The sequence below is a fragment of the Teleopsis dalmanni genome, chromosome 1 (assembly GCF_002237135.1).
Source record: "Teleopsis dalmanni isolate 2A chromosome 1, ASM223713v2, whole genome shotgun sequence".
NCBI classification, from domain to species: Eukaryota; Metazoa; Arthropoda; class Insecta; order Diptera; family Diopsidae; genus Teleopsis; species Teleopsis dalmanni.
Window position 1 is genome coordinate 32,993,496 of NC_051846.1, and position 23,102 is coordinate 33,016,597.

General features: G+C 26.7%; 1 protein-coding gene across 3 annotated transcripts; it reads left to right on the forward strand.

The window, feature by feature from the left end:
- The first annotated feature begins 1,632 nt into the window (after positions 1-1,632).
- On the forward strand, positions 1,633-20,279 carry LOC119672943. 3 transcript variants are annotated; one of them, XM_038084123.1, is made up of 3 exons: positions 1,633-1,654; positions 18,302-18,459; positions 19,571-20,279. In XM_038084123.1, the coding sequence occupies exons 2-3, from the start codon at positions 18,391-18,393 to the stop codon at positions 20,072-20,074; spliced, it is 573 nt and encodes a 190-aa protein (XP_037940051.1). In that variant the 5' UTR covers positions 1,633-1,654; positions 18,302-18,390; the 3' UTR covers positions 20,075-20,279. The 3 variants fall into 3 exon arrangements, with proteins under 3 accessions (XP_037940051.1, XP_037940052.1, XP_037940050.1); XM_038084124.1 differs by lacking the exon at positions 1,633-1,654 and adding an exon at positions 15,437-15,578; XM_038084122.1 differs by lacking the exon at positions 1,633-1,654 and adding an exon at positions 15,609-15,841.
- Positions 20,280-23,102: the final 2,823 nt, after the last annotated feature.

Genomic DNA, 23,102 nt, shown 5'->3' on the forward strand with positions numbered 1-23,102 from the left:
TTTAAAATAATTTAGTGTAGAGCCACCGATTTTTTTAATAAAGTCAAAGGTCAGAATTTTTTTATAATTCTCATACAGAACTTCCTTACACACAAAAGCTCTCTCACATGCATTAATCAAGTTATGTCAATAGAAACGATGAAAACTTAATTTGATTAACATAAAATGATTTAGCTGCAGTGGGAATATGGTATTAAAAGCAGATTCAAACATCAAAATGTTCACATTTCAAACAATGTCTAGTTTAAATCAAATATCAAAAACGGACATTTAAAAATGGAGTCATATAAAACTGGGTATTTAGCTTTGATTGAGAAATACATAGTACGATCAAGACTACTGTTTATGAACCTGCATCACTTTGTACTTACATAATTTAATGGTTTAAAATAGTGATATAAATATAATTCGAACTGTTAAAAGCTCGAACATTTTAATGTGCAAAGCAGAGCGAGTTACATATATATATATTCGAACACTATATGATGCTCTAACATTAGTATGAAATAAACTAATAGTATTTTCGATTAGTAATTGTCTTGGATTTAATATAGATTTACTCTTGATCTGTTGAAGTTTGTTGCCCAATCAAACATTTTTAAAGTATTCTAACATTTTTTGTAGTAGTGGTGTATAAAGACATTTATATTTTTCATAAATACCTATATTGAATCAATTCATGTATTTTTTATTAAGTCATATAAAAAAGCTGTTAATTTCAGGGTTAACTTGCTACTCTGGCAAAATATCTAGAGTGTTATAAATAAATCTCAAGTGTTATAGGTTTCACTCGCAATCTACCAATCGAAAATGAAAATTGTACTAAAACTGAATCTTGATTGAAATAGTTACCCTAGATTTAATAATCAAATACGGCATTAGAATGTTCGAGAATATTGTACACTATACATGGCCTCTGATATCTTCATTACTGCTACAGAAAGATGTAGTCTTTCACAAAACTAACTATTATTAGTAATAATATTATTACCAATAATATGTAGTTTTATGAAAGACTACATTTTTCTATGGCATATGGTACGAGAAATTAAACATATATAAAAAAAATGAATGAAATGTGTATAATAATTTACTAAAGCATAAAAGTGCTGTGTAAAATCATTTTTTTATCAAGTGAAAGAAAAATTGTAAATATTTGATGTTTGTTTATAATGATTGAGCGTTTTCACTCAAATTACATTTTATATTAATATAGACTATTAAAAAATTAATTGCATGTTTGGAATCCTCTTTCTTATTCCCTTACTTCTAACCAATTTGCATTTTTTTTATTTTGTATTCAAGCTTAGATTATGCTGACTATTTTTATTTGAATGCAATTGTGCCAATCGAAAATGAAAATCGTACTAAAAGTTAATCTCTATTGAAAAAGTTATCCGAGATCTATCAATCGAAATCGGCATCGATTGCAAGTTGTTCGAATACATTCGAATATGTTAGCTGGAGTATTTTCGAACATTTGGATACACTTTAAAGCTTTAGTTTGAAATGCTATGAGTTGCAAAATTGCTACTGTCGTTCATAATGGGTTAAATATTTTTTTAATATTTCCACAGTGAACTTTTCTATTTACGAGATGATAATAAAAACGAAATAATTTAGTTAGTTTCGTGCTGAGGGAGCGAATGAACAGGTGTGCTTTGTTTTTGCTGCTAAATAATAACTAACAATATATTTCAGTTATTTGTTAAGTTTTTAAATAGTAATTAATGCATAAAATAAGTTATAAAATAATGTTAAAAATATAATTGAATATAAGGCAATATATTTCTAATAAATGAATTTGTGAAATTCAAATGAAAAAAATTATGTTTGTAAAAATTATACAAAAGAAAAAAAAAAACTTCAACTCAAGTCAACCTGAAGATAGTACGACACTGAAGCTGATAAGATAAATCAAGGCTGAGATAAAATGAAAACAGTTTAATTGAGATAGTGCAAATGTGGTATAGAAGTGGAAAAATAAAATACTAAAATAATTTATATATAAACAAATATATATATATGTGTTATTTTGAAATATTTAATCAAGTAAAATTTTAATATATGCACGGCAACATTAGATTCCGTTCCATAGAAATACGGAAACTTGATCATTGAAAATATATAATTTCCTTTAATCTTAATTTCGTTTTTATAAAAATAAAATAGTTTTTTATTTATAAAAAATATCTATTGTATAATTTTATTTAATCAAAGTTTTAAATCTAAACTACGTGAGATATTTCCGCACAGCAAAATCGCCAAATTAGTGAACTGAAATAGTCAGTGGCATAGAACATTGCAATTTGAATAGAAACCAAATAAATTAAAAGCAACAACACATAAATATATCAACAAAAAGAAATTTTTTAAAATTTAAATATAAATATATATATATAGTATATGTTACTATATACTACTACAGGTGAGTGTAGCGAAGAGGAAACATAAAACGTGACATACTAACGTAGCGCAACAGGTGAACTCAAACGGCGACAAACTTTATTTTTATGGTCACAGATAAACAATTTTTTTCGAGGCAACTAATTACTCCATGTTCCGAGTAGACAAGTGCAAAGTATAGAGACTACCATAGACATGAATTGTCATATACCCGTACATTATGACTTCATTTGGAGTCATTAGAATATTATCGAATGGCAAGAGTTAACACAAAAAATGAGCTTGAACAGTTGAAAAAGTGACACAGTTTGAAGTGAAAAACTTAAAGAAAATAAAAACTTATTATTTCATTTAATAAAGTTAAAAAAATTAAGTGGAAAACACAATGATCTGAATAGGAGTCAAGGCTTTGCAGTTACTTATAAGCCAACACAAACACTAAGCAATTCAGATCTTATATGGTATCTATTGAAGCATATATTGTATATATATTTATTAACATATACTGCTCCCTACAGTCAAAATAAATTACAATAATTAATAATTAAAATTGTTAAAAATTAAAGTTTCAGTTTCTTTTAAAAAAAAGAAAGAGCTGAGAAGGTTATTGGAGTCTATAATACTCTAATGTCTTTTTAGACAACCTATTGTTTCCAGAAAGTTTGTTGTGCCATTTAATTTTTGTGATTTTGTCTGGATTACCGTTCTTCCTTCATAAAACAATGATCACACTCCTCAATATATATACTTGTATATCCCACAACTCTTTAATGAAAAGATAAATAGGATATATTTTTTTAACGAATTCTTCTTTTTAATTCTGTTAGGATTTTTTTGATTTCTCATTTATTATATTTTTTAGTGCTTTAAGTTGGTACTTCGGTTGTTGCTTATTGTAATGCAATCAAACTTCCATAATTCGAGGTACCATTTTGCAAAGTTAATGTTCGAATTATGGAGACTACGAGTTAAAGAATTTTTGTGTAACTGTATGTAATTTGCTCTTTAAACCCTGTTGTACTCTATTTAGTTAGAGTTATAGAAAATTCGTTTGACTGTAACATATATATGTATATTTCAACTAAACTAACAGATAATTGCATTTCTATATGAAATTTAATTTCATTAAATATAATTTATTTTATTTCAACTTTAATTGATGAATAAGAGTATTTTTGGTCGCATTGAAAAATTTAAAATAAAAATATCCAGAAATAAATAAGCTAAGCAGATAATAAGGATATTATCCAATAAGTCGAATTTCAAGCCAAATAATTCAATGATTATAAGAGTTGTTTATTAATCTAGCAATAATATCACTTATAAGGGGATTAAAAAAAGAAGACGATCACGACGAAGATAGTTACAAGATGTAAAAGACAACATACGTACGATGCGAATAACACCGAAGGAAAGCGGAATGTAGAGAAGAATGGAGGCATGTTGTAGAGAAGGGAATGGTCCATCATGGACTGTGATACAAAAATGGTTTTGTTCACTAAATAAGTGCTTCTAAAAATGATTTTTTTTAAAAGACATTACCATAATTTTTATTAATAATATTGTTGACATTATTATAATAGCACTTCTGCATGTAACAAGTATTAGGTCACTTATATGACTATGATTTGTTCTGATTTCATTGGACAACTTCCCTCAACGTTCTTAACCATCTCTACTGAGATGGTGATAAGGTTTTAAGAAAAAACCTAATAAGTATCCTTTAAATCAAGAGTGAACAGTTCTGTAATATCAATTCATCATCTACTAAACCATCTGGTTTCCAAAACACACTCTATACGTTTAATAAAATCAATTGTGGTTCTGTTTAATATCTATATGAACAGCTTCATAAATTCAACTCATCATCTACTAAACCATCTGGTTTTAAAATCAAACCATATAAATTTCTTTAATTCAGTTGTGAACTGTTCTTTGAATCCCAACATCAACGTAGGGAACTGCTCAAAAGTAAACTCTGGAATCAATAATCAATCATTTGTTTTTGTGTGTCACCTTAATATAGTATACCTATATTGAAGAGGTTTCTACTGGAGGCTTTTAATGTAATAGTTACTTGCATATATATCACATAAGATAAGTAACGATGAATGGTATTCGATAATTCATTTAATACTTCGTGATCTTAAAAAGCTTTCGACTGATGCTTGAATCTATCTATAAGCTATTACTTTGATATAATGGATCTGTAAAATAAGCTTCTTTCTTATTATAATATTTTTAAGATATTCACTAATATAGAAAGAATATACATGTAATAGATGGTATAATAGCTATTATATATGTATTTTAGTTAGTTGGAATATATATTCTCTTATTATGATTTTTAAATTCCATTAATTAAGGGTATCATTTTTAGTATTACTGTATTATGCTATAAATATATTTTTATATATATACATATTTATTTTTATTTATATATTTATTTTTATATATATATTTCTATATACATATTTTTATATAAGTATTTTTGTGTATATATAAAAATTTATATATTTTTTTTAATACAAATTTATAATATATAATATTAATATATACTATATATATATATATAAAAATATTATAATATATTATATATATATATATAAAAATATTTATCTAAATGACTGTAGATTATATTGAATTTACAAGTTTTACAAGTTTTAATAGATTTTTACAATTCCATAATATTGTATTTACTTTTAGTTTCTCAGAAATTATACAAGTAATTAGTTTATGTTTGTTTTGAAGATAATAGCCTTATTCCAGGTGGTATATATGGTGACATCATATATGGTACATATATTTTTGACTTATTTTTGTTTGTAATATATATATATATATTTTTTTTTTGCAATATATATAAATGCAAATTATATTTATTTGCATATATACCAATGTATATTAGTTCAACACAGTTAATGAGATGTATCCAATCATTAAAGCTGAGGTATATCTACTGAACAAATAACACTCTCATTATTATTAATTATTATTTGTTTAAGTTCGGTTGACTATTTATTAAAAAAAAACTAGATTGTGAGGGTGAAGGTATGTTAAACTCTGTTTTGGTTGTTACCAAGAGCTATTCTTTTTGGAGCTATTGAATTGATAAACTTCGGGTATAAGGTCATCGTTTTTTCATATCTTATACTTCATATTTTACACATATTAAAATTATATATTATTATACACGATTATAATGTTTTAAAATAAACATAAATTACTATAATAGAAAACACTAACGTTTTTGCTGTAGAAAACTTAAGAAAACGTTTTAATAATGTTTAAACGCAGTATAATTATTACTAATTTCGCTTAACTGTTCAATTTAAAATTAATTAAGATAAAATTAATAATTGAGAAAATCGAAATCATGTTATATCTTTGTTGTTGTAAAATTTAAATGCTTTATTTTGTTTTTTGTTGTTTTTTAAAGTCATTGGTATAAATCACATTATTTAAAAAAAAAAACTATAAATATCAAACGTTAGTGTAAGATACCCAATGACATTGTCTTTATCAGTTATTTTAAATATAGTAATATAGGTAATGAGAGCAAGCAGAATTTTTTCAGTGTATTTCCCTGATGCATAGTTTATTAATAGATTTAAAAAAAATTATTTTTTTTTGTAAATTACAAAAATAAAATAATATTAAATGAACAGAAATAAAATTACATATTTTATGTGAGTTTATTCCCTAAGGCTTGCGTGTTTAATGTGGAATTATTAATAATTTCCTTCATCTTCTCTGATTAAGTAATGATTTTTGTGGTATTTTATTTAGTAAAATTAAAAAGAAATATATTATATATTAATTTTAATTTAAGTAGTTTCTGTTTATATACGTAATAAAAAAACCATTATATTTGTAATTATAGCCCTAATATTAGTATAATTTATGCTTATAAGTGGATTATTCTAAAATGTTTGAAATAAGGCCGTAGCTACGGAATAAGCTCCATGCGCTTTAGTCGCCTTGAATGAATTGAAGAACTATACTTATATGTTACATATGCATATTAGTAATCTCTGTTCTATAATTGTTTAATAAGATAAGCAGATTTTTAAATGACTGAAAGTATCTGAATGCCAACCTTTTTCCCCGTAGTAAATTTCAGCCCTGAAGCTATGACTCAGTTTGAAGCATATATCCTATATATGCGTTTTTATAACATATTTAACTAACTTTAAAATATTAATATAACAATAACAAATATATGCATTTTATTATTAAAAAACAAAAAAATGTATGCATATTCATGATCACTGTTCTATAACTGTTTAATAAGATAAGCAGATTTTTATATGATTGGAACTATTGGAATGCCATCTTTCTCCGAAGTAAATTTCGGACCCAAACTTAAGGGTCAGTTTAAAGCATAAAGAAACTAAAGGAAATGAAATAAAATAATAATATAATAACAAATATATAAATTTTTTTATTAAAAAGCAGTAAAAAATGTTGTAATATATTTGTATATACGAATATAGGTTTATACGTGGTGTTTAACTTAAAAATGCATTACCTTCGGTAGTAGATTCCTTATATTATATTTATTTGTCTTTTTAAAATCATGGATCACAAATTAATAGATTTTATTACTTCCTTTGTGATTTCTTTGCGCCTTAGATCTATTTTCAGTATATATCGAGATCAGGGGTGTTTCAGTAAATAAACACTCTAATTAAAAAAGAAACCTGCTCATATAAATTTATATGAGCTCATATGAAGTGCTTTGAAATAGTGTAGGCTAATATCAAGTAAAATAATTTCTTATTTCAGAGAATAGAGAATATCAAAGGACTCTCTTTGGTAACTTTAACGGTATTACTTTAAGCAGTATCACTTAAATAAGATGGGACATTTCGAAACTGATGTCTATCATGTCTGTGAAATAAACATAGAAGACTTAAAGCACATTTTTTGTAAATGTCCAGTTCTTGATAGACAAAGACTACACTATTTAAGTCGTATTGTTATTGGTAGTGGTGTTGTTCGATATAAATTTATGGAACAACAAACCCCACACTGTGCTAAAATTTATAAATAATCTAGAACTATTTGGGTCGTGGTGTTTTCTGGCTTCTAATAATACTACTAATAAACACTTCATAATAAACATCCATTATAAAAATAAGAATATATACGTGTTATTACTTTGTTTATATAAATAAAATATTTTCGATAAGTCTGGTCTCGAATAAAAACCTTGAAACATATGTTTATTGTATGGATTACCGATTTAACGTTGACATTTTTTTTTCATTAGTTTTATGATTAAATTATTGAGATGTGTTTTCGTTGCTTCTGGAGTATGGAGACGAACTAAAAGATTGTGTGCAGGCAACTGGGTGTTCTGAATACCATGATGGATGCAGTATTGGGTTTTCCGGTTTGTTGAGAGTGACTATATTTGATTTTTTTTTAAAAGATTGAAGTATTTTTGTTTTTTATAATTTGACTTTGTTGTCGGGATATAGTTACTATAATAGTAAAGGATATTTTTGTAACTTCCAGGAACACTGTTTAAACATAGTAACTTATGCTATACTGTACTGGTCTTAATTAAAACATTTTTCAGTGAATTGTGTGTGTGAAAACGTATCTGAGCTTAGTTAGCCCAAGCCTATGAGATTTTCAATTAATATTATTTTTGATCAATAACATAATATATAACTAGGATCTTAAAATTATACTTAAACGCACTGAACCTTTATTATTCATTTATTATCCAAAAATTCAGCACTGAACCTTTATTATTCATTACAAATACTAATCAAAATAAAGATATAAGTTTAAATAATATTTAAAATATTATTAAATTTAAATTTTTTAAATTAAATTTAAATTTTTTAAATTAAATTTAAAATACATTAAAAATTTTGCGACCAATATTCTTTTTCTTGTAAAACTTAAAAAAATTGATAAATTTATATCACATATGCATATCGATGTGCAAAATTTATTAGAAAAAATATATTTTTTTTTACCAGAAAAATATATAACACCTAATGTATAATTTAAAATTTATAAATAATATTTTAATAACAGTTCATAAATTAAATAAACAAGAGTTTTATTTTGTTAGATATGATAAAAAAATAAAGAATTGTAAACCTTTACCAATTAAAAACTTCAGGGGAGCAAAAACAGGGGTATCAACATATAGGTCTATATTAGAATTTTAAATGTGACTAATACTTTGGTGCTAAAATTATTGGTACTAATATTTTACACACAATACATTAGATTGTATGCAATTTTAATCATGATTCGCAAAATACATGAATAATGGTTTAATTTTATTAAAATTTATTATCGAAATTAAAGTTCTATCTTTATAATCGCCCAAAAAGCATTATTTATAGCCATTTTATTTTTTTATTAACTGAAATTGCTAAAAATGATTACCGCAATTTGTGCAAAATATGTTTAAAAGTTTTAAGTTTATATTAAAAAATATATAAACTGTATATGGATTTATACCAGAAATTCTGATTTCATTTAATCTTATCTAGTTTTTTTTTTTTTGCAATCCAAGGCTAGGAGAGAAAAACTGACAAATTAGTGCAATCAGCAGTGACAGAAAATTCTATTTACTCAACTTAAACGACTAAGCAAATGAAGTGTGACATATAAGTTGAAATATCTGAGTATTTCATATATCATACACATTATAATATATCGCATTTCCTATTCAACAAGTGTCAATAGAAAGCCATTTTAAACAAATGTGTAGAACATAATGTATTATTAACACTTTGAGTAATGATAACACCGTCCAACAAAATTGAAGTTTCAATTGCATATGTTGACAAGGCCAATCGGTTTTGAAACTTAAGAACTTAGTTATAAAAACATCTATTCTTACATATATAACAATATCTAAATAAAGCCATTTATTAATTTAATTTCCTTTAATTAATTTTCTGTAATATCTACATTGGTTGACGTTTATAACTTTAATATTAAATAATATTAATAATAATATAATATAATATAATATTACAATAATATTATAAAATACGGAGTAAAGAATTACTATATTAGAAAAAAGTATATTTTAAATAAAAAGCTTGTATATCCATAAACGTAGGGCTTTGATAAATCCATTATTTTTACTAATTTCTGATTTTCATAAATATTTTAATTACATATAATTTTAAATATTCTTCTGCAAGCAATTATTTATTAAATTGATTGTTACACAGATGTCAGATATCTTATTAGACACCTCAAGAAGTATAATGCACATTTTCTTGATCAACTTGACGAACTTATTTAAAGGAAACAATCAAAAGCACGAGTATTAAGAACCATCGTCAATGCTGACTGGTATATGCCGAACAAAGAAATTCGTAAAGACTTAGATGTTGAGCTAATAAGCGAGGTAATAAAGGGGGCTAGTGCAAAGAACATAACTCGAATACTTACACAACAGAAGACTCGGGGCAATGGGCCATATATTTTATGAATTATTGTCAAGATAATGCGCGATAAGAATGTTATTTTCCTGTAAATAAAATTAATCCATTCGGTATTTATTCCTATATAATTAATTGAAAACAAGTATTATTTTATTAGAGGTGAAAATCTTATTTCAATTGCTACGCAGGACTACAGTTTAATATATACGTCTATGCCTTCACCATTGATCAGTTACGTTTAGGTAAATAGTGTATTATCCCATGTGTAAATTTTCTTATAATCAAATATTTCTTTGGTCACAGAGTTTAAAAGGAATGAACTGTTGGTAGGAATATGCCAGTTGTTGGTAGCTCCTATACCATAACTAACCAATCGGAACTGATATGACCCCATTATTTGTAAGCATATTTACTCGTAGTTTCTTTAATACTTTATATTGTGTTTCTTCTTGGGTACACCTATGCCATTTGCCAAAACTAAGTAATCAAAACTGATCTGATTTCATTATTTGTGAAGACAATATTTACTTAATTTATGTTATAATTATAAAAAATATTTAATATAAAAATAGAATCATTCTGATTTGTTCCAAATTCGAATTAACCTGTCATTTATATTAACTGTTCAGCTCCAAGTTTTTATTGGAAAACAACATTCATTCATTAAAATTTTTTGATGTTGAGAATTACAATTTGTATTAACATATATGTTAACTATGGTATTATTTAAAGTTGTATCAATAGTTAAGTTATGGCTATAGTTTATACAGTGTGATTGAATTGGTACTAATATATAAAATTTTCAATGTCAAAGCACCTATTCCTTTTAATTCTACAAAACGAAGCGTTTGTGGAATATATCCATTCAGATATATCGGCTTATTATTATTACAATGTTAAGGGATGTTGCACTGCGACCATCGTGTCTATTGTACCCCCTTCTGGGCTTAGAGTAGTTCTGAGCCCTGTTGCGTCAATAAAAAGTAGTATAGAACCTACTTTACAGAGTTTTATTTCCTCTTCCGTATGAATATACATTCCTAGGAACCTATTTCGTATGAGCATTAGTGCAGGGCATTCTATCTGCACATGAATGGCCGACTCCTCATTCTCTTAACAGAATCTACAGTTTGCATTCGTAAGTATACCCAGTTTTGTAAGGTGGTGTTTTAGTCTACAGTACCTTGTTAGGATTCTTGTGATGATTCTGAGTTTTTCTTTTGATGGGTACATACAATCGTTTTTATTCTGATTCTCCTTTATTTTTATGTGAGAAAGGAGACTATTATTTCTTAGACCAAAGAAAGGTTCCGGCCTCATCATATCGACTTATTAACTAACTTATTAAATTCATGGATGGTCTTTAATTTTAGCAACTTTTTTGTTATTAAAAAAATTTTATAATATTTTTTTTCAAATATTTTAGCATCGAGTTATAGTTTATGTATAAAAAATGTTCTTTTAATTATAGAAATATAATTTATTATAACACTTCGATTTGAGAAATGCTTCAGTAAATAGCTGAATATATATAAATACAGTTATTATAATTTATATATTGATTTATTGTTGGACTTTAATTATTTTAAAATCAGTCCAAATATATATGCCATTGTCAAAGATTACTATCACTTTATTTATGAGATTTTTTTTTTATTGATAATCTTTTAAATAATGCTAGAAACTATTAAAAATCATTTAATACTATAATGAGTACTAAAACTAAGTATCTTGAGAAATTTATTAATCATTTGATGTGCTATCTTCTTGGTATCTTAAATTGCATTATGTTCATTAATTAAAACAAGTGTTATTACGGAATGCGATAAAGATATTTAATAAAATATTCATAAAATTTTAATTATTCCGATAAATTATTTCATGAACGGGAAGTGAAAAGTAAAAATCACTTGGAATTATTATCAGACGATATAATTATTTGCTCAAGAAAATTTTACATAAATTAATTATCTAAGAAGTCGTAATGGTGTAGCTCAGGTGTATGTGAAGTATGTGAATGTAGCCATGATCCATTAATTAATTTTAGTGGAGTGATACCATATATAACTGAAATGATGGAATTTGTGGGTAAATATCTGTGCTTATTTTTCCATTCAAATTGCTTTCTTTCGGTTTGTTTTGTATCAAAATTTTCCCGCGTACGCGCATGTAAAATTCAAAATTTTATTTCTGTAATTTTTGTGTATGCGCACAAGCGTGTAAAAACCCGTACAATGTAGAAAATTATGCATAATCTTAGATGAGCTTACACCAAAGCAAATAATATTAGTAAATGTTGATATAATATATATTCCATACGGGAAAAAATTGGAGTAAAATCTGAAGCCGGTATCAGAAATTTTTATTAGAATAAGTCTGACAATTAGTTTGGTTCAGTTACTTATAAGTTTCTACCAAGCCCTATGTCCGTTGCTATGCTATTGATTATCTGGGACATCAATTATATGCTAACATCTTAGTCACTATCGTTGCCATCAAGCACTTAAGAATATCGGAGGGATTATGTATTGCTATATATTTGCCTGGTCTTTGAGTATGTTCCAAGTTATTTGTATCTTTAGTTCATAAGTGCTTTGCATTTTCCTAGTGTATACTTTGGCGACTCAGATTCCTCATATTAGGATCAGCAAATGGAATTTGATGCGGTGCAGTCTTTTAACACGATTTCTGCATGTTAGTGTCCGCAAATGGAGTTTGATGCAGTACCTGTACTGCTCGAGTACTCTGCTGACACAGGTTCTCAATCTAAGTATCTGTAAATGGGATTTGATATAGTATATATGCTTCTAAAGAACTCTGCTTACACGGGTTCTTCATGCTTGTGTCTGCAAATGGAGTTTGATCCCATATCTATGATACTCAAGTGTTCTATTGATACGGGTTGTTCATGTTAGTATCTACAAATGGAGTTTGATCCCATATCTTTGATACTCAAGTGCTCTGCTGATACGGGTCGTTCATATTAGTATTTACAATATATAGAATTTGCTGCAATATCTATTCTGCTTAATCTCTTCTTTGAACTAGCAATGGCTGGTTAAAAACACTGGTAATATTGTTATATATGATTTTAATTTACACAGAATTTGATTTTTTTGTGATCTATATTTATTATCGTTATCTAGTAAAAGAAATTTAATAAAAGGTTTGTACATGTTCTATTTTTCTTGATTCTTTAGAACGTCTTTTAATACTCTTCTGATTACGCTGCAATTAGGTTCAAGTAGCATTATCTCCTTACTATGTACGAGCTTGTTGAAAATTGTAGCAATTTAGGGTTCAGATGGAACCGGATGCTAGATGTGTTTGATACTATAAATCCTTCAGTTTCTTCATCTTTTGTGGCTGTCTTAAGATCACGGTGAAGTATATTATTTGAAATACAACAATTATCAAATGATTTATTATTTATATTATTTATTTATTAGAAATCGTGTTTATTAGAAATATCGTTTATCAGAAATATTATCAATTATTGAAGTTTTTTGTTCAAATTAAATATTTAAAAAACATTTATATGAATAGAAAGTTCAAAAAATTTAGTTAATATGAAACTAAGGATAATAAAAACTTTTGTAACTGGTTATATATGTAACAATTGTTACTGCTCCATCTATTGGTTCTGTCGCAATGTAACATACATATGTGCCTATCTGTCGGCTTCATATATCTCAGTATTAATTTTTTATTCTTTTATTAATTTACTATTTTTACACTTCACATAGCTTACTTTAGGTAAGTTTATCCAAAACGTGGTGAATGATTTGTCCGAAACCATAAAAATAGTGCATGTTATTCGTATATTCTTGATTGTCATGATAAGACGATTTAATACTGTATTTCTTAATATCTAAATAAAAAAATTCATATGCCAGTTTTTAATCTAAACGAATGTGACCTTTTATAAAAAGTTTTTGATAAATAAATTAAATTGGTTCACTATATCACAATAATAAATAAAAAATAAAATATTAAAATAAAAAAATCTGCGTAAACTTACTCGTTATATGAATAAAATAGAGATTTTGAAAGATTTTTGGGACTTGGCTTAATTTAAAGTTGGTTGTGTATGATTACTGTGCTAGTTTGTCTAAATGACTGTGGCGGTTTCCTGACCTACGGCATAATCAACATAAACATCCAACATATGAATAGTTTAACCATTAAATGTAAATATTGTACATGAAATAAAGTAACACATCCTTTTGGAATGTAATAAAACCACACATGACCAACTTGCTACGTTCCTACCGATTATTAAATTCACCACTCAGATATATCTTCTCTTGACAAGCTGAGTAACTTACTTGATTTTCCTATCAAGTTTCGGCTATATTGACATAGACGTCAACTAGTGGACGAATTGATCTTTCTAAAAAAATTATTCTTTAATAGTAATTTACAAATACCAATAGGTATTCCTGTACTGTTACCAATAATCTTGTTTGAATAACCAATCACCAGGTCCAATTGTTTTTCCTAATAAAATTATGCTTTAATAATAATTTACAACTCTCAATAGGTGTTTGGTTATTGCATCTGTCTACGCAGGTTTATCTTTCCTGCAATTTCTCATAATATCTTTATGCCTTAGGATCCATATAACGCTTACCATGCGAACAAAGCTGATATTGTTTAGGCTACCAAGCCAATTTTGAGAAATCTTTGTTCTAAATACGACCAAGTATTACAACCAAATATTCAGATTAAAGAATAATTGAATACAAATCTTTGATTTGTTGGGGGCCTAGCTTTTCGAGTATTTACCATATATAAATATGTTTTCTTTACAGTATGTCTGCTTTTATAGAGACAGCTATTTATTTGATTGATTTCTTTGATATTGCTTTAATAACAGATTATTATTATTCACTTGTCTATAAAACGTTATCCAGCACAAAGTGCATTATTAATGAGGGAGTTATAGTGGTGCCCTACAAGGTGAAAGATCTATTGTATTTTAGCTCACAGTACATAGCATACATAGTATGCTTTGTTCTGGAGACATGTTTGTACCATCTTCTATATTTATATCTACTTTTGTCGTCATATCATTTGATAAAAAATTAATATTTTTTTTTCGGGTTTATGTTATGAAAATTCCATTGTTCTCATTAATCCAAAAAATTACAAAAACAAAGAAACAAAAAAAGATAAACAATTTCAGATGAGCCGCGTATTTTTCTCTTGTTTTATTGTTGGTCATTAACTTCTGATTTTAGTCACCGTTGCTGTTGTTTTTTGTAATATGTTTTCAGTTTTTGTTATAATTTTTGTTTTTGTTACTGTTTTTCGTTACTTTTGTTGCTATTATTTAATTGTTTTTATATTTGTTGTTAATGTTACGCAGACTAAGATGGTATATCAGCAGAAACATATTTTCATTTCGTTTTTATCTCTTTATCTTTTGATTCATTTGTATTATTAACATTTTTTTTGTTGTTATTTGTTGTTGTTTTGTTGTTGTTTTGTTGTTGCTGTGAATGTGAGTAACAGAATGAACAAATTAATAAAGCAATAAAACATAACAACTGTTGCTGCTGCCGCACCACTCACAACAGACAACAGTTGTTGTTATAACACCAACAAGAAGAGATCACCAGTTGCCGGTAGTAGTACTCGTACTCATAGTAAAGGTCGGGTGGTCTACTCACATTTTGTGACGTTCGTACGTAGTCCAAAGTGGAAGTGGAAATGGAAATGCTCAGTGAAAAGCTGGTAAAATGTGGTACTCTGCAGCGCGGGTTGGGCGTGTTTGACAATAGTTCAGAATGTTTATGAATTGAGTTCGCCGGCGTAATAAAAATTATAAAATAATTCATAAACGTTTGTCTCGTAATACGGTTCTACGTGTTTGAACCTCTAGAAGTAAATAAATCGAAAATATTTTTGAATCTAACGAAAAATATAAAGAATTAATTCCTTATTAATTAATAATATATAATAAAAACTCTGTACTATAGTCGAGTTCAGCCATTTGTGTATGTGAAAAATTAATACGTTTAAATCAATGCGTTTGTGTATAAAATAATTTATTATATTTTTATAAAATATAAATTATTTTTATTTGTTGAAATAAATTATTATAAAAAATAAATTAATTTAAAAAAAAATAATTCTATTTAGAGACTATATAGAAAATAGCTGGAGATTAATATTCAGTTTACATTAGAAAGCATTGGTGTCAGTATTCTGTTGGCATTTACTTATAATATTTGTTGATAATAAGATTTTTTTAAAGAGGTTTTTTCGAAAAGTAGTGTACTACAACAACAAAAATTCATTTTATATTATTTTAATTAATTGAATTTTTTGCTGACCATTTAACTGTTTCGAGTATTGCTAAATATTTATCATCAGTGGTCTTGGAAATAATTCTTGTATTTAAATATTCGTAAATAATTGTTTGAGACTGCAAGTACCAGAAATCGAACTCGTGTCCTGCCAAATTGGAAGCTCAGAGTCAGCGCACGTTAACCAACTTTTTTTTTAATATTAAATATTAAAAATAAATGTTTCCTTAAAGAAAATCTTAAGAAATTGCAAAAATACAACAAAAAATATTTAAAAATAAAGTATTTTGATAATAACACCAATCTATATAAATGCAAAATATATATATTTTAATACGTTACGATATAAAGAACATGCAATTCATTTTTAAAATGAAAGTACTTTCTTAAAGAAAAACAAAAATAAAACAAAAATTATTTTAAAAAAATTTTATTTTAATAACACTTATTATTTATCCTATACATAAAAAAAAAATCAAAATAAAACAGTGAACTCGCCATATAAAAATACATAATTTTATTACATATTTATGTAAATAAAAACCAAAAATGAATTAATTTAAAAATTTACAAAGTTTAATAATATAATAAAATAATAATAATTTATTAATTTAATTATAATTTATTATTAATTAATGTTCATAATTTAATTATAATAATAAAAAAATTTTGCATGTTAATGAAGGTTCATTATGATTGTTTAACTAATTTTTTAATTGCAAATTTTAATAATTTTATAAATATAAATAATAAATAAAAATATATATATTATTGTTAATGTTTTGTGATATTTACAAAAAAAAGATCATAAGGTATTATGATCTATTCAAAATTTAAGAAATCAACCATTTATCAGTAATATAATTAAATGAAACATAAAAAAATATTTTTATTTGATAAAAAGGTTGAAGTGAAGAGATAAAAGCTTATCGATTAATTACTATTTTTGTTTATATTATTATATAGTAGTCAATTTAACTATCGTCTTCGTGTCGATGTTTGTTTGACTTCTTTCTCAGGGCGGTGTAATATTATAATTGCTCTTAACATATAAGACGGTTATTTATACAGGAACCTGTTTACAGTTTAAGTTTTAAATAATAAACAATTAACAATGAATTAAATGATTTACAATTTATGAATAAATTACAATAAGATTGTACAGTGAAGGTGGTAATAGTAGCAGGTAGCTGGTGCTGATATTGTCACTCCGTCCTTTTTCCTTTTTATAAACAGAAAAAATTTCTAAAATAAACTACACAACATCGTTGTTGTTGCAAAATTTGTCGTTCTTTTTCTTTGTGATATGATTTAAAAAATCTCAACTCTAAAAAGAATTTTTAGTTATTAAAACAAAAATATCTTACTTATGTATTATTGTAAAATTGAATCTATATGTTTACTTTGTCATAACAAAAAAAAAAACACCACAGAAGTTAATATTTCAAAAAGAGATATCAATATATCAATAATGCATTCCATAAATCGAAAAATTATTTTGCCTCTTTTTTTCAAATTATTCGAATTTATTTTTTTATTTTTTTGAAATATTTATAAGAATTAATGTTGCTTAGATGTAAAATTCATCTATTGATATTAAATAAAATTTGTGCAGTAAAAATGTGTTGTGGCTGTATTAATATGAATTATATTAATTCTGCAAGTAACTGATTATATATTTAAACAAAACAAAGGCAATGCTGAGCACATGTCTTTCAATGGCGATGTATGGTAAAGGATAAAATGGGACACATCATTGTCCAAAACATCATTGAAAAAATAAAGGCCCAAGCGGAAAGCAAGAAAAAAATTGTAAAATTCGATGAAAATACGTTCCTTTCGGAAAGTCGAAAGGCACGAGTTCCCCATTTTGGTGAAAGTAAACCAACCTGACGATTCTATAAAATTGACTCACTTTTTATGTTTAACAATTATTATTTTTATTATAAAATGGGGTTTCAACTATAAAATAAACTATTTTTTATATATTATTTAAGTATATATTTTTATTTTTATTGTTATAATAATCAATTATTTTTTTGATAATATATATTAATTGTTATTATACATTAAGCAACATATTATTTAATTAGTTAAATGATTACTTAATTACTAAATGATTAATAAAAATTATTTTTATTCTTCTAGTACTTATAGACAGAAAATATTTCAAATGTAGTTATGCATATCATTAGTGACATATTTTGAAGAGTGCAACGATTAGAGAACCTGGTACTATGGCTACCGCAACTGGCTCAGATATGGAAGCTCAGATTTTTGTAGAAGATTTACCGATTACATTTCCAGTGAGTTAATACTGTATTAAAAATATTAATATTATATTAAAATTAATATATTTTAAATTTAAATATTATATTTTAATGTGTAATATATTATGTGTTTAGAAAAAAGTTTTGAAGTATTTATAAACTATATATCAGTATCCCTCGCATCAAATATTATAAATTGTACTATATATTTATGGACTAGGAGTTATTAAAGACAAACTTTAAAAGTTAATTTTTTCATTATTAATAAAATTTTATACATAATTTAAATAATACATTAAAAATAACAATTTTAAAATATTAAATTATTTTTGATGTGAATAAAAATCATTTAAATACAATTTCCAGTTATTATTATAATCTATAATTAATGAAAAAAGAAAATTAATAAAACTATTTGTAAAGCTGGAAATGTTAATTATAGTATAATTTTATATTTTAATATTTTAACAATAATAAAACTAAAAAATAACCATTGAAAGCATGAGTGGATTGTGGCTCACATTAGTGGCACCGTCACGCGTGGCTGCTAAAATCACATTTACTGTACGAATGTCGATTAAGAAGATGAACACATCCATATACATATAACCATAATGAAAAATTAATATATAATAGTCCACGATATTCATACGTGGAAGCGCTCCGTTACATCCGGTGTCAGACGCACCAATAATGGCAACAAATGAAGTTGAATGAATGCATTTAGAAATTCTTGCTCTCTTATTTCTACAAATTTATTCCGAAATTCCAAAAAAAGGGACCAACTCTAACGAGCTCGACACACAGCTCATCCAAAAACTGTACAGAGTGGAAGTACCGCTTTGGCAGCGCCCGCAGTGACGCATGCAACGTTTGTGGGGGATTTCATGGTCACTGACTGCAATGTCGTTGTCAGCTTTGTCAGTCAAATTATTTTTGTATTAATAACCGGAAACCAAATGTAAATAAACAATTTTTTTTAAAGAACTTATTTTTTGTTATTAACAAAATATGTGTGTTATTGGTAAAAAATTTTATAATTATGGACATAATGCGATATAATGAAAACACTAACAAAGCGTTTAGTTATTATTTTCCATTACATTTTTAATTTTAATTCTAACAAAAAAATCTATCATAATTACAGGTTAAATACATAGGCTCTGAAGTGTCACGCGGACTATGGGGCATTAAATATACACGCCGTCCAGTTGACATAATGGTTGGCATAGCAAAAAATCTCCCGCCGAATAGAACTTTACCTCACTGTGACCTAAAAGTCTCCACAGAAGGTGTTAGCGTTGATATTATTTCACCTAAAGCAAGTATTAATCATTGGAGCTATCCAATTGACACAATATCTTATGGTGTGCAAGATCTTGTTTACACTCGTGTCTTCGCTATGATTGTGGTTAAAGATGATCAGAGTCCCCATCCATTTGAGGTACATGCTTTCGTCTGCGACAGTCGTGCTATGGCGCGTAAATTGACTTTTGCTTTGGCAGCCGCATTTCAGGAGTATTCCCGGCGTGTTAAGGAAGATGGTGATAGTCTCAGTGATAAAATTACACCCACACGACAAAAGTTCGCAATTGATTTGCGTTCTCCTGAAGAATTGCGAGATGGCGCTGAAGAGGAAACTGAAGCTTAATTAATTATTTAGTACTTAAGTATTTTATTAACTATTTATTGTGATGTAAATGATACTATTTTTGCAGAATTTCCAACTCTTGAATTAAGTCTTTTTTATGTATTTTAATGTACAGTAAAAAAGTGTATGGACATACTTTATTGTTGATATATTGATATTGTTCCCTACATACAGCTAAGCATCCAAAGTTCTTAAACATAAATATTCTCTTTTATTTAATATCATCAAATTACTTAATGTTGAAAGCTTGTTTACAAATTAGTTTCAATAAATGTATTATTTTTGGTTTTAATATCTTAGATTTGTTTAATGTTTTCTATTACTTTTTATGACGAAATAAATGTCTCGTGTATTTAAATAAATGACAATAAATATATATTTTTATGTATAATTAATTATTAAATTTTCTTATTGCGTTTTTTTTTCGAGAACAAAAAGGTATACATAATGTCAAATTATGAACTTAAAATAAATTTGTATAAATTTTATAATAATTTAAATAATAATAAAAATTTATAATAATAATAATTTCATAATTTCAAATTATAAAAATATATAAAATATATCATATAATATTTAAATAAAATTTAAGCATATTCAAATTAGAAGAGAAGTATATTATAAAAAACAGAATAAAATATTGCGGAACATATTAACCCATATTGGCTAAGTTACTGGCTTGTTTCTTTTGTTTTTGTTTTTGCATTTGGTAAAAAGTATCGATAGCTACAGTGTAAGATTTTAACTACCTTTTAGGAATGAATGCAGAAGGTTTTAGTTCATTCACTTCAATAATTAGGGAAGAGAGCTAAGATCAAGAGACTTAGTCAAGAGAAAGTCTAGTTCTTTCTAAGCCAGAAAGCATGAGCGTAACATAAGTGGAAGGGGGTAGGTAGAGAGAATGGAGTTATTGCAAAAGAGCTGGTTATGGATAAGTAGACTCTGCGACCACGGTTACGAGAGCTGTGGTTGTACAGAAGGGATGATGTTAGCATTTGAATGCCTCTCATCAAATTCTGACTATCTGGACGGCTTGACGCATATGGCTAGTAAGAGTTTAGACATAAAAGTGCTAATGATTGAGACGTCAGGGAGAAGATCATGCAACTGTGAGAGGTGCGACTACGTGAGCGTCTGGACATAATCGTCGATAAGAGTAATTTGAGCTTTTTTTTTGTAAAGGAAGAGGGTAGAGAAGTGCTAGCCGTTAGTCTCACGTTTTTAGTTTATGCAATAATGGAGGACCTTGCGCTCAAAGAGACGAACTATTTGTATCAATTTTTTACGCCAAACTGATTGCATATCATATGAGGAAGGCGTACGAGACTATGTGGTGAATGGGTTGTTTATAGCAGAGGAGATAAACTTTATAGTTAGGCTGGTTGTGCTTTTAAAGTGAATTTTTTAAAACAATATAGGATTAAACATTTTAAATTGTAGTGTTACATAAAGTTAGAAGGATGAGCTCTTTCCTTTTGCCGTTCAAGTTGATTTAACTTAACTTTATGCAATTGAAAATCATTGTGGTCATTGTCTTCGAAAGCTAAACTTAAATAACTTCTATATTTATGCGAATTATATTTGCAGTGAATATATGTCAACTTTAACGAAAATACATTGCCAATTCCCGTTTAATAAATACAAATGGTAAAGAAATAGTAAAGAAAAATGCAGCAGGGGCTTGTTGCAGCTTCTCACACAATCTGCTGTTAGATTAGAGTTGGTTCTTTACAAATATACCAATTGTGATGTTAAAATATTTTTCAAAAAATATTGCTTGTAACTTTCTAATCATATAACATATAGTCGAATACGCTTGAAATAAAGCACTGCAATTGTAACTCAACCTATTTTGCTCCTGAAAGTATGCTCACTAAAATTACCACAAATATCGTTCGTATAATAAAATTAATTATCAACTGATTTTTACTCTTGATCGCATTAATTTCGCTATTTAGTATGACACATATAGGATTTATTTCAAAATCAAATGATTCATACTAATTTGTATAAATATCCATCGCTATCCTTCAATGTATGTACTGCTAACTAAGAACTCTACACGAAGTTTGCTTATATTATGAAAAAAAATTAGATATAGCGACAGTCCAGCGGAATATCTACGAAAGATTAGGCGGTTAAAATTATTATTTATTTCGGTATGTGATTTTTTATCCGAAAGCTATAAATTTTCTAGTAGCTGTATTAGTTTATTACTCTATTAGTATATATTAGTTTAATATTCACAGTCGTTCATACTGATCATTAAGATGATTACTTTGTTTATATAATGATTATAATAATCAGTGGCGTAAATATATGAGTGTAAGGTGTATGGATAGCTCTGGCTAAAATGATCTCAGAGAGGCAACATCGAAATGAAAAACTTTTGGTTTCATATGACTATTAGTCAGAGATGCAAGCTTCTACTTAAGTAACCAGATGATGCTATGAAGTCTGCAATTGAAGAGGCGCCAATTTCGGATTTCGGTAAAGTTTCGGATTTTCTTATCAGTTAAAAGAAGATTGTAGAGAGTTGTATATTAATAATTTGTATTCTAAAATCCACATGAGATCAAAACCGATCAAGGAAGTAACTGCTATGTTTAAAGTTACTCCGTGAAGAATGGTAACTGGTGTCTCCAAACTGACACATATTCGTATGGTGAATTGTCCTTAAATCTTAAGACAATTAATATAAATCTTTACTAAACCATACATTAGGACTTAATATATCGCTAGGCCGCAGTTCAAATTGCGCAAATATAATAATAATTGATAATAATATACATTCAATCTTTCAATACTCTTGTGAAGGCTTCAAATATGACTATGATTTGTGAATCTGAAATTGTTTAAAGTGAAATTGGTTAAAAACATTGATTGATGGAATCTGTGACAGACAGGACCGAAAGAGGAAATTCTAAATGAAGTAATACTTTAACTCTGTTACATTTTCAAATATATTTGTCTTTTCGTCTTCAATATATCTGTTTTTGTTTGTGACATTTTTGAGTATTAAATAAAT

What these genes read in the sequence shown, in the direction of transcription:
- LOC119672943 (XM_038084123.1), top strand. Translation starts at nt 18,391, where the DNA reads ATGGCTACCGCAACTGGCTCAGATATGGAAGCTCAGATTTTTGTAGAA. An exon ending in ATTTACCGATTACATTTCCA is followed by an intron (nt 18,460 to 19,570) that starts GTGAGTTAATAC and finishes TCATAATTACAG; the next exon opens with GTTAAATACATAGGCTCTGA.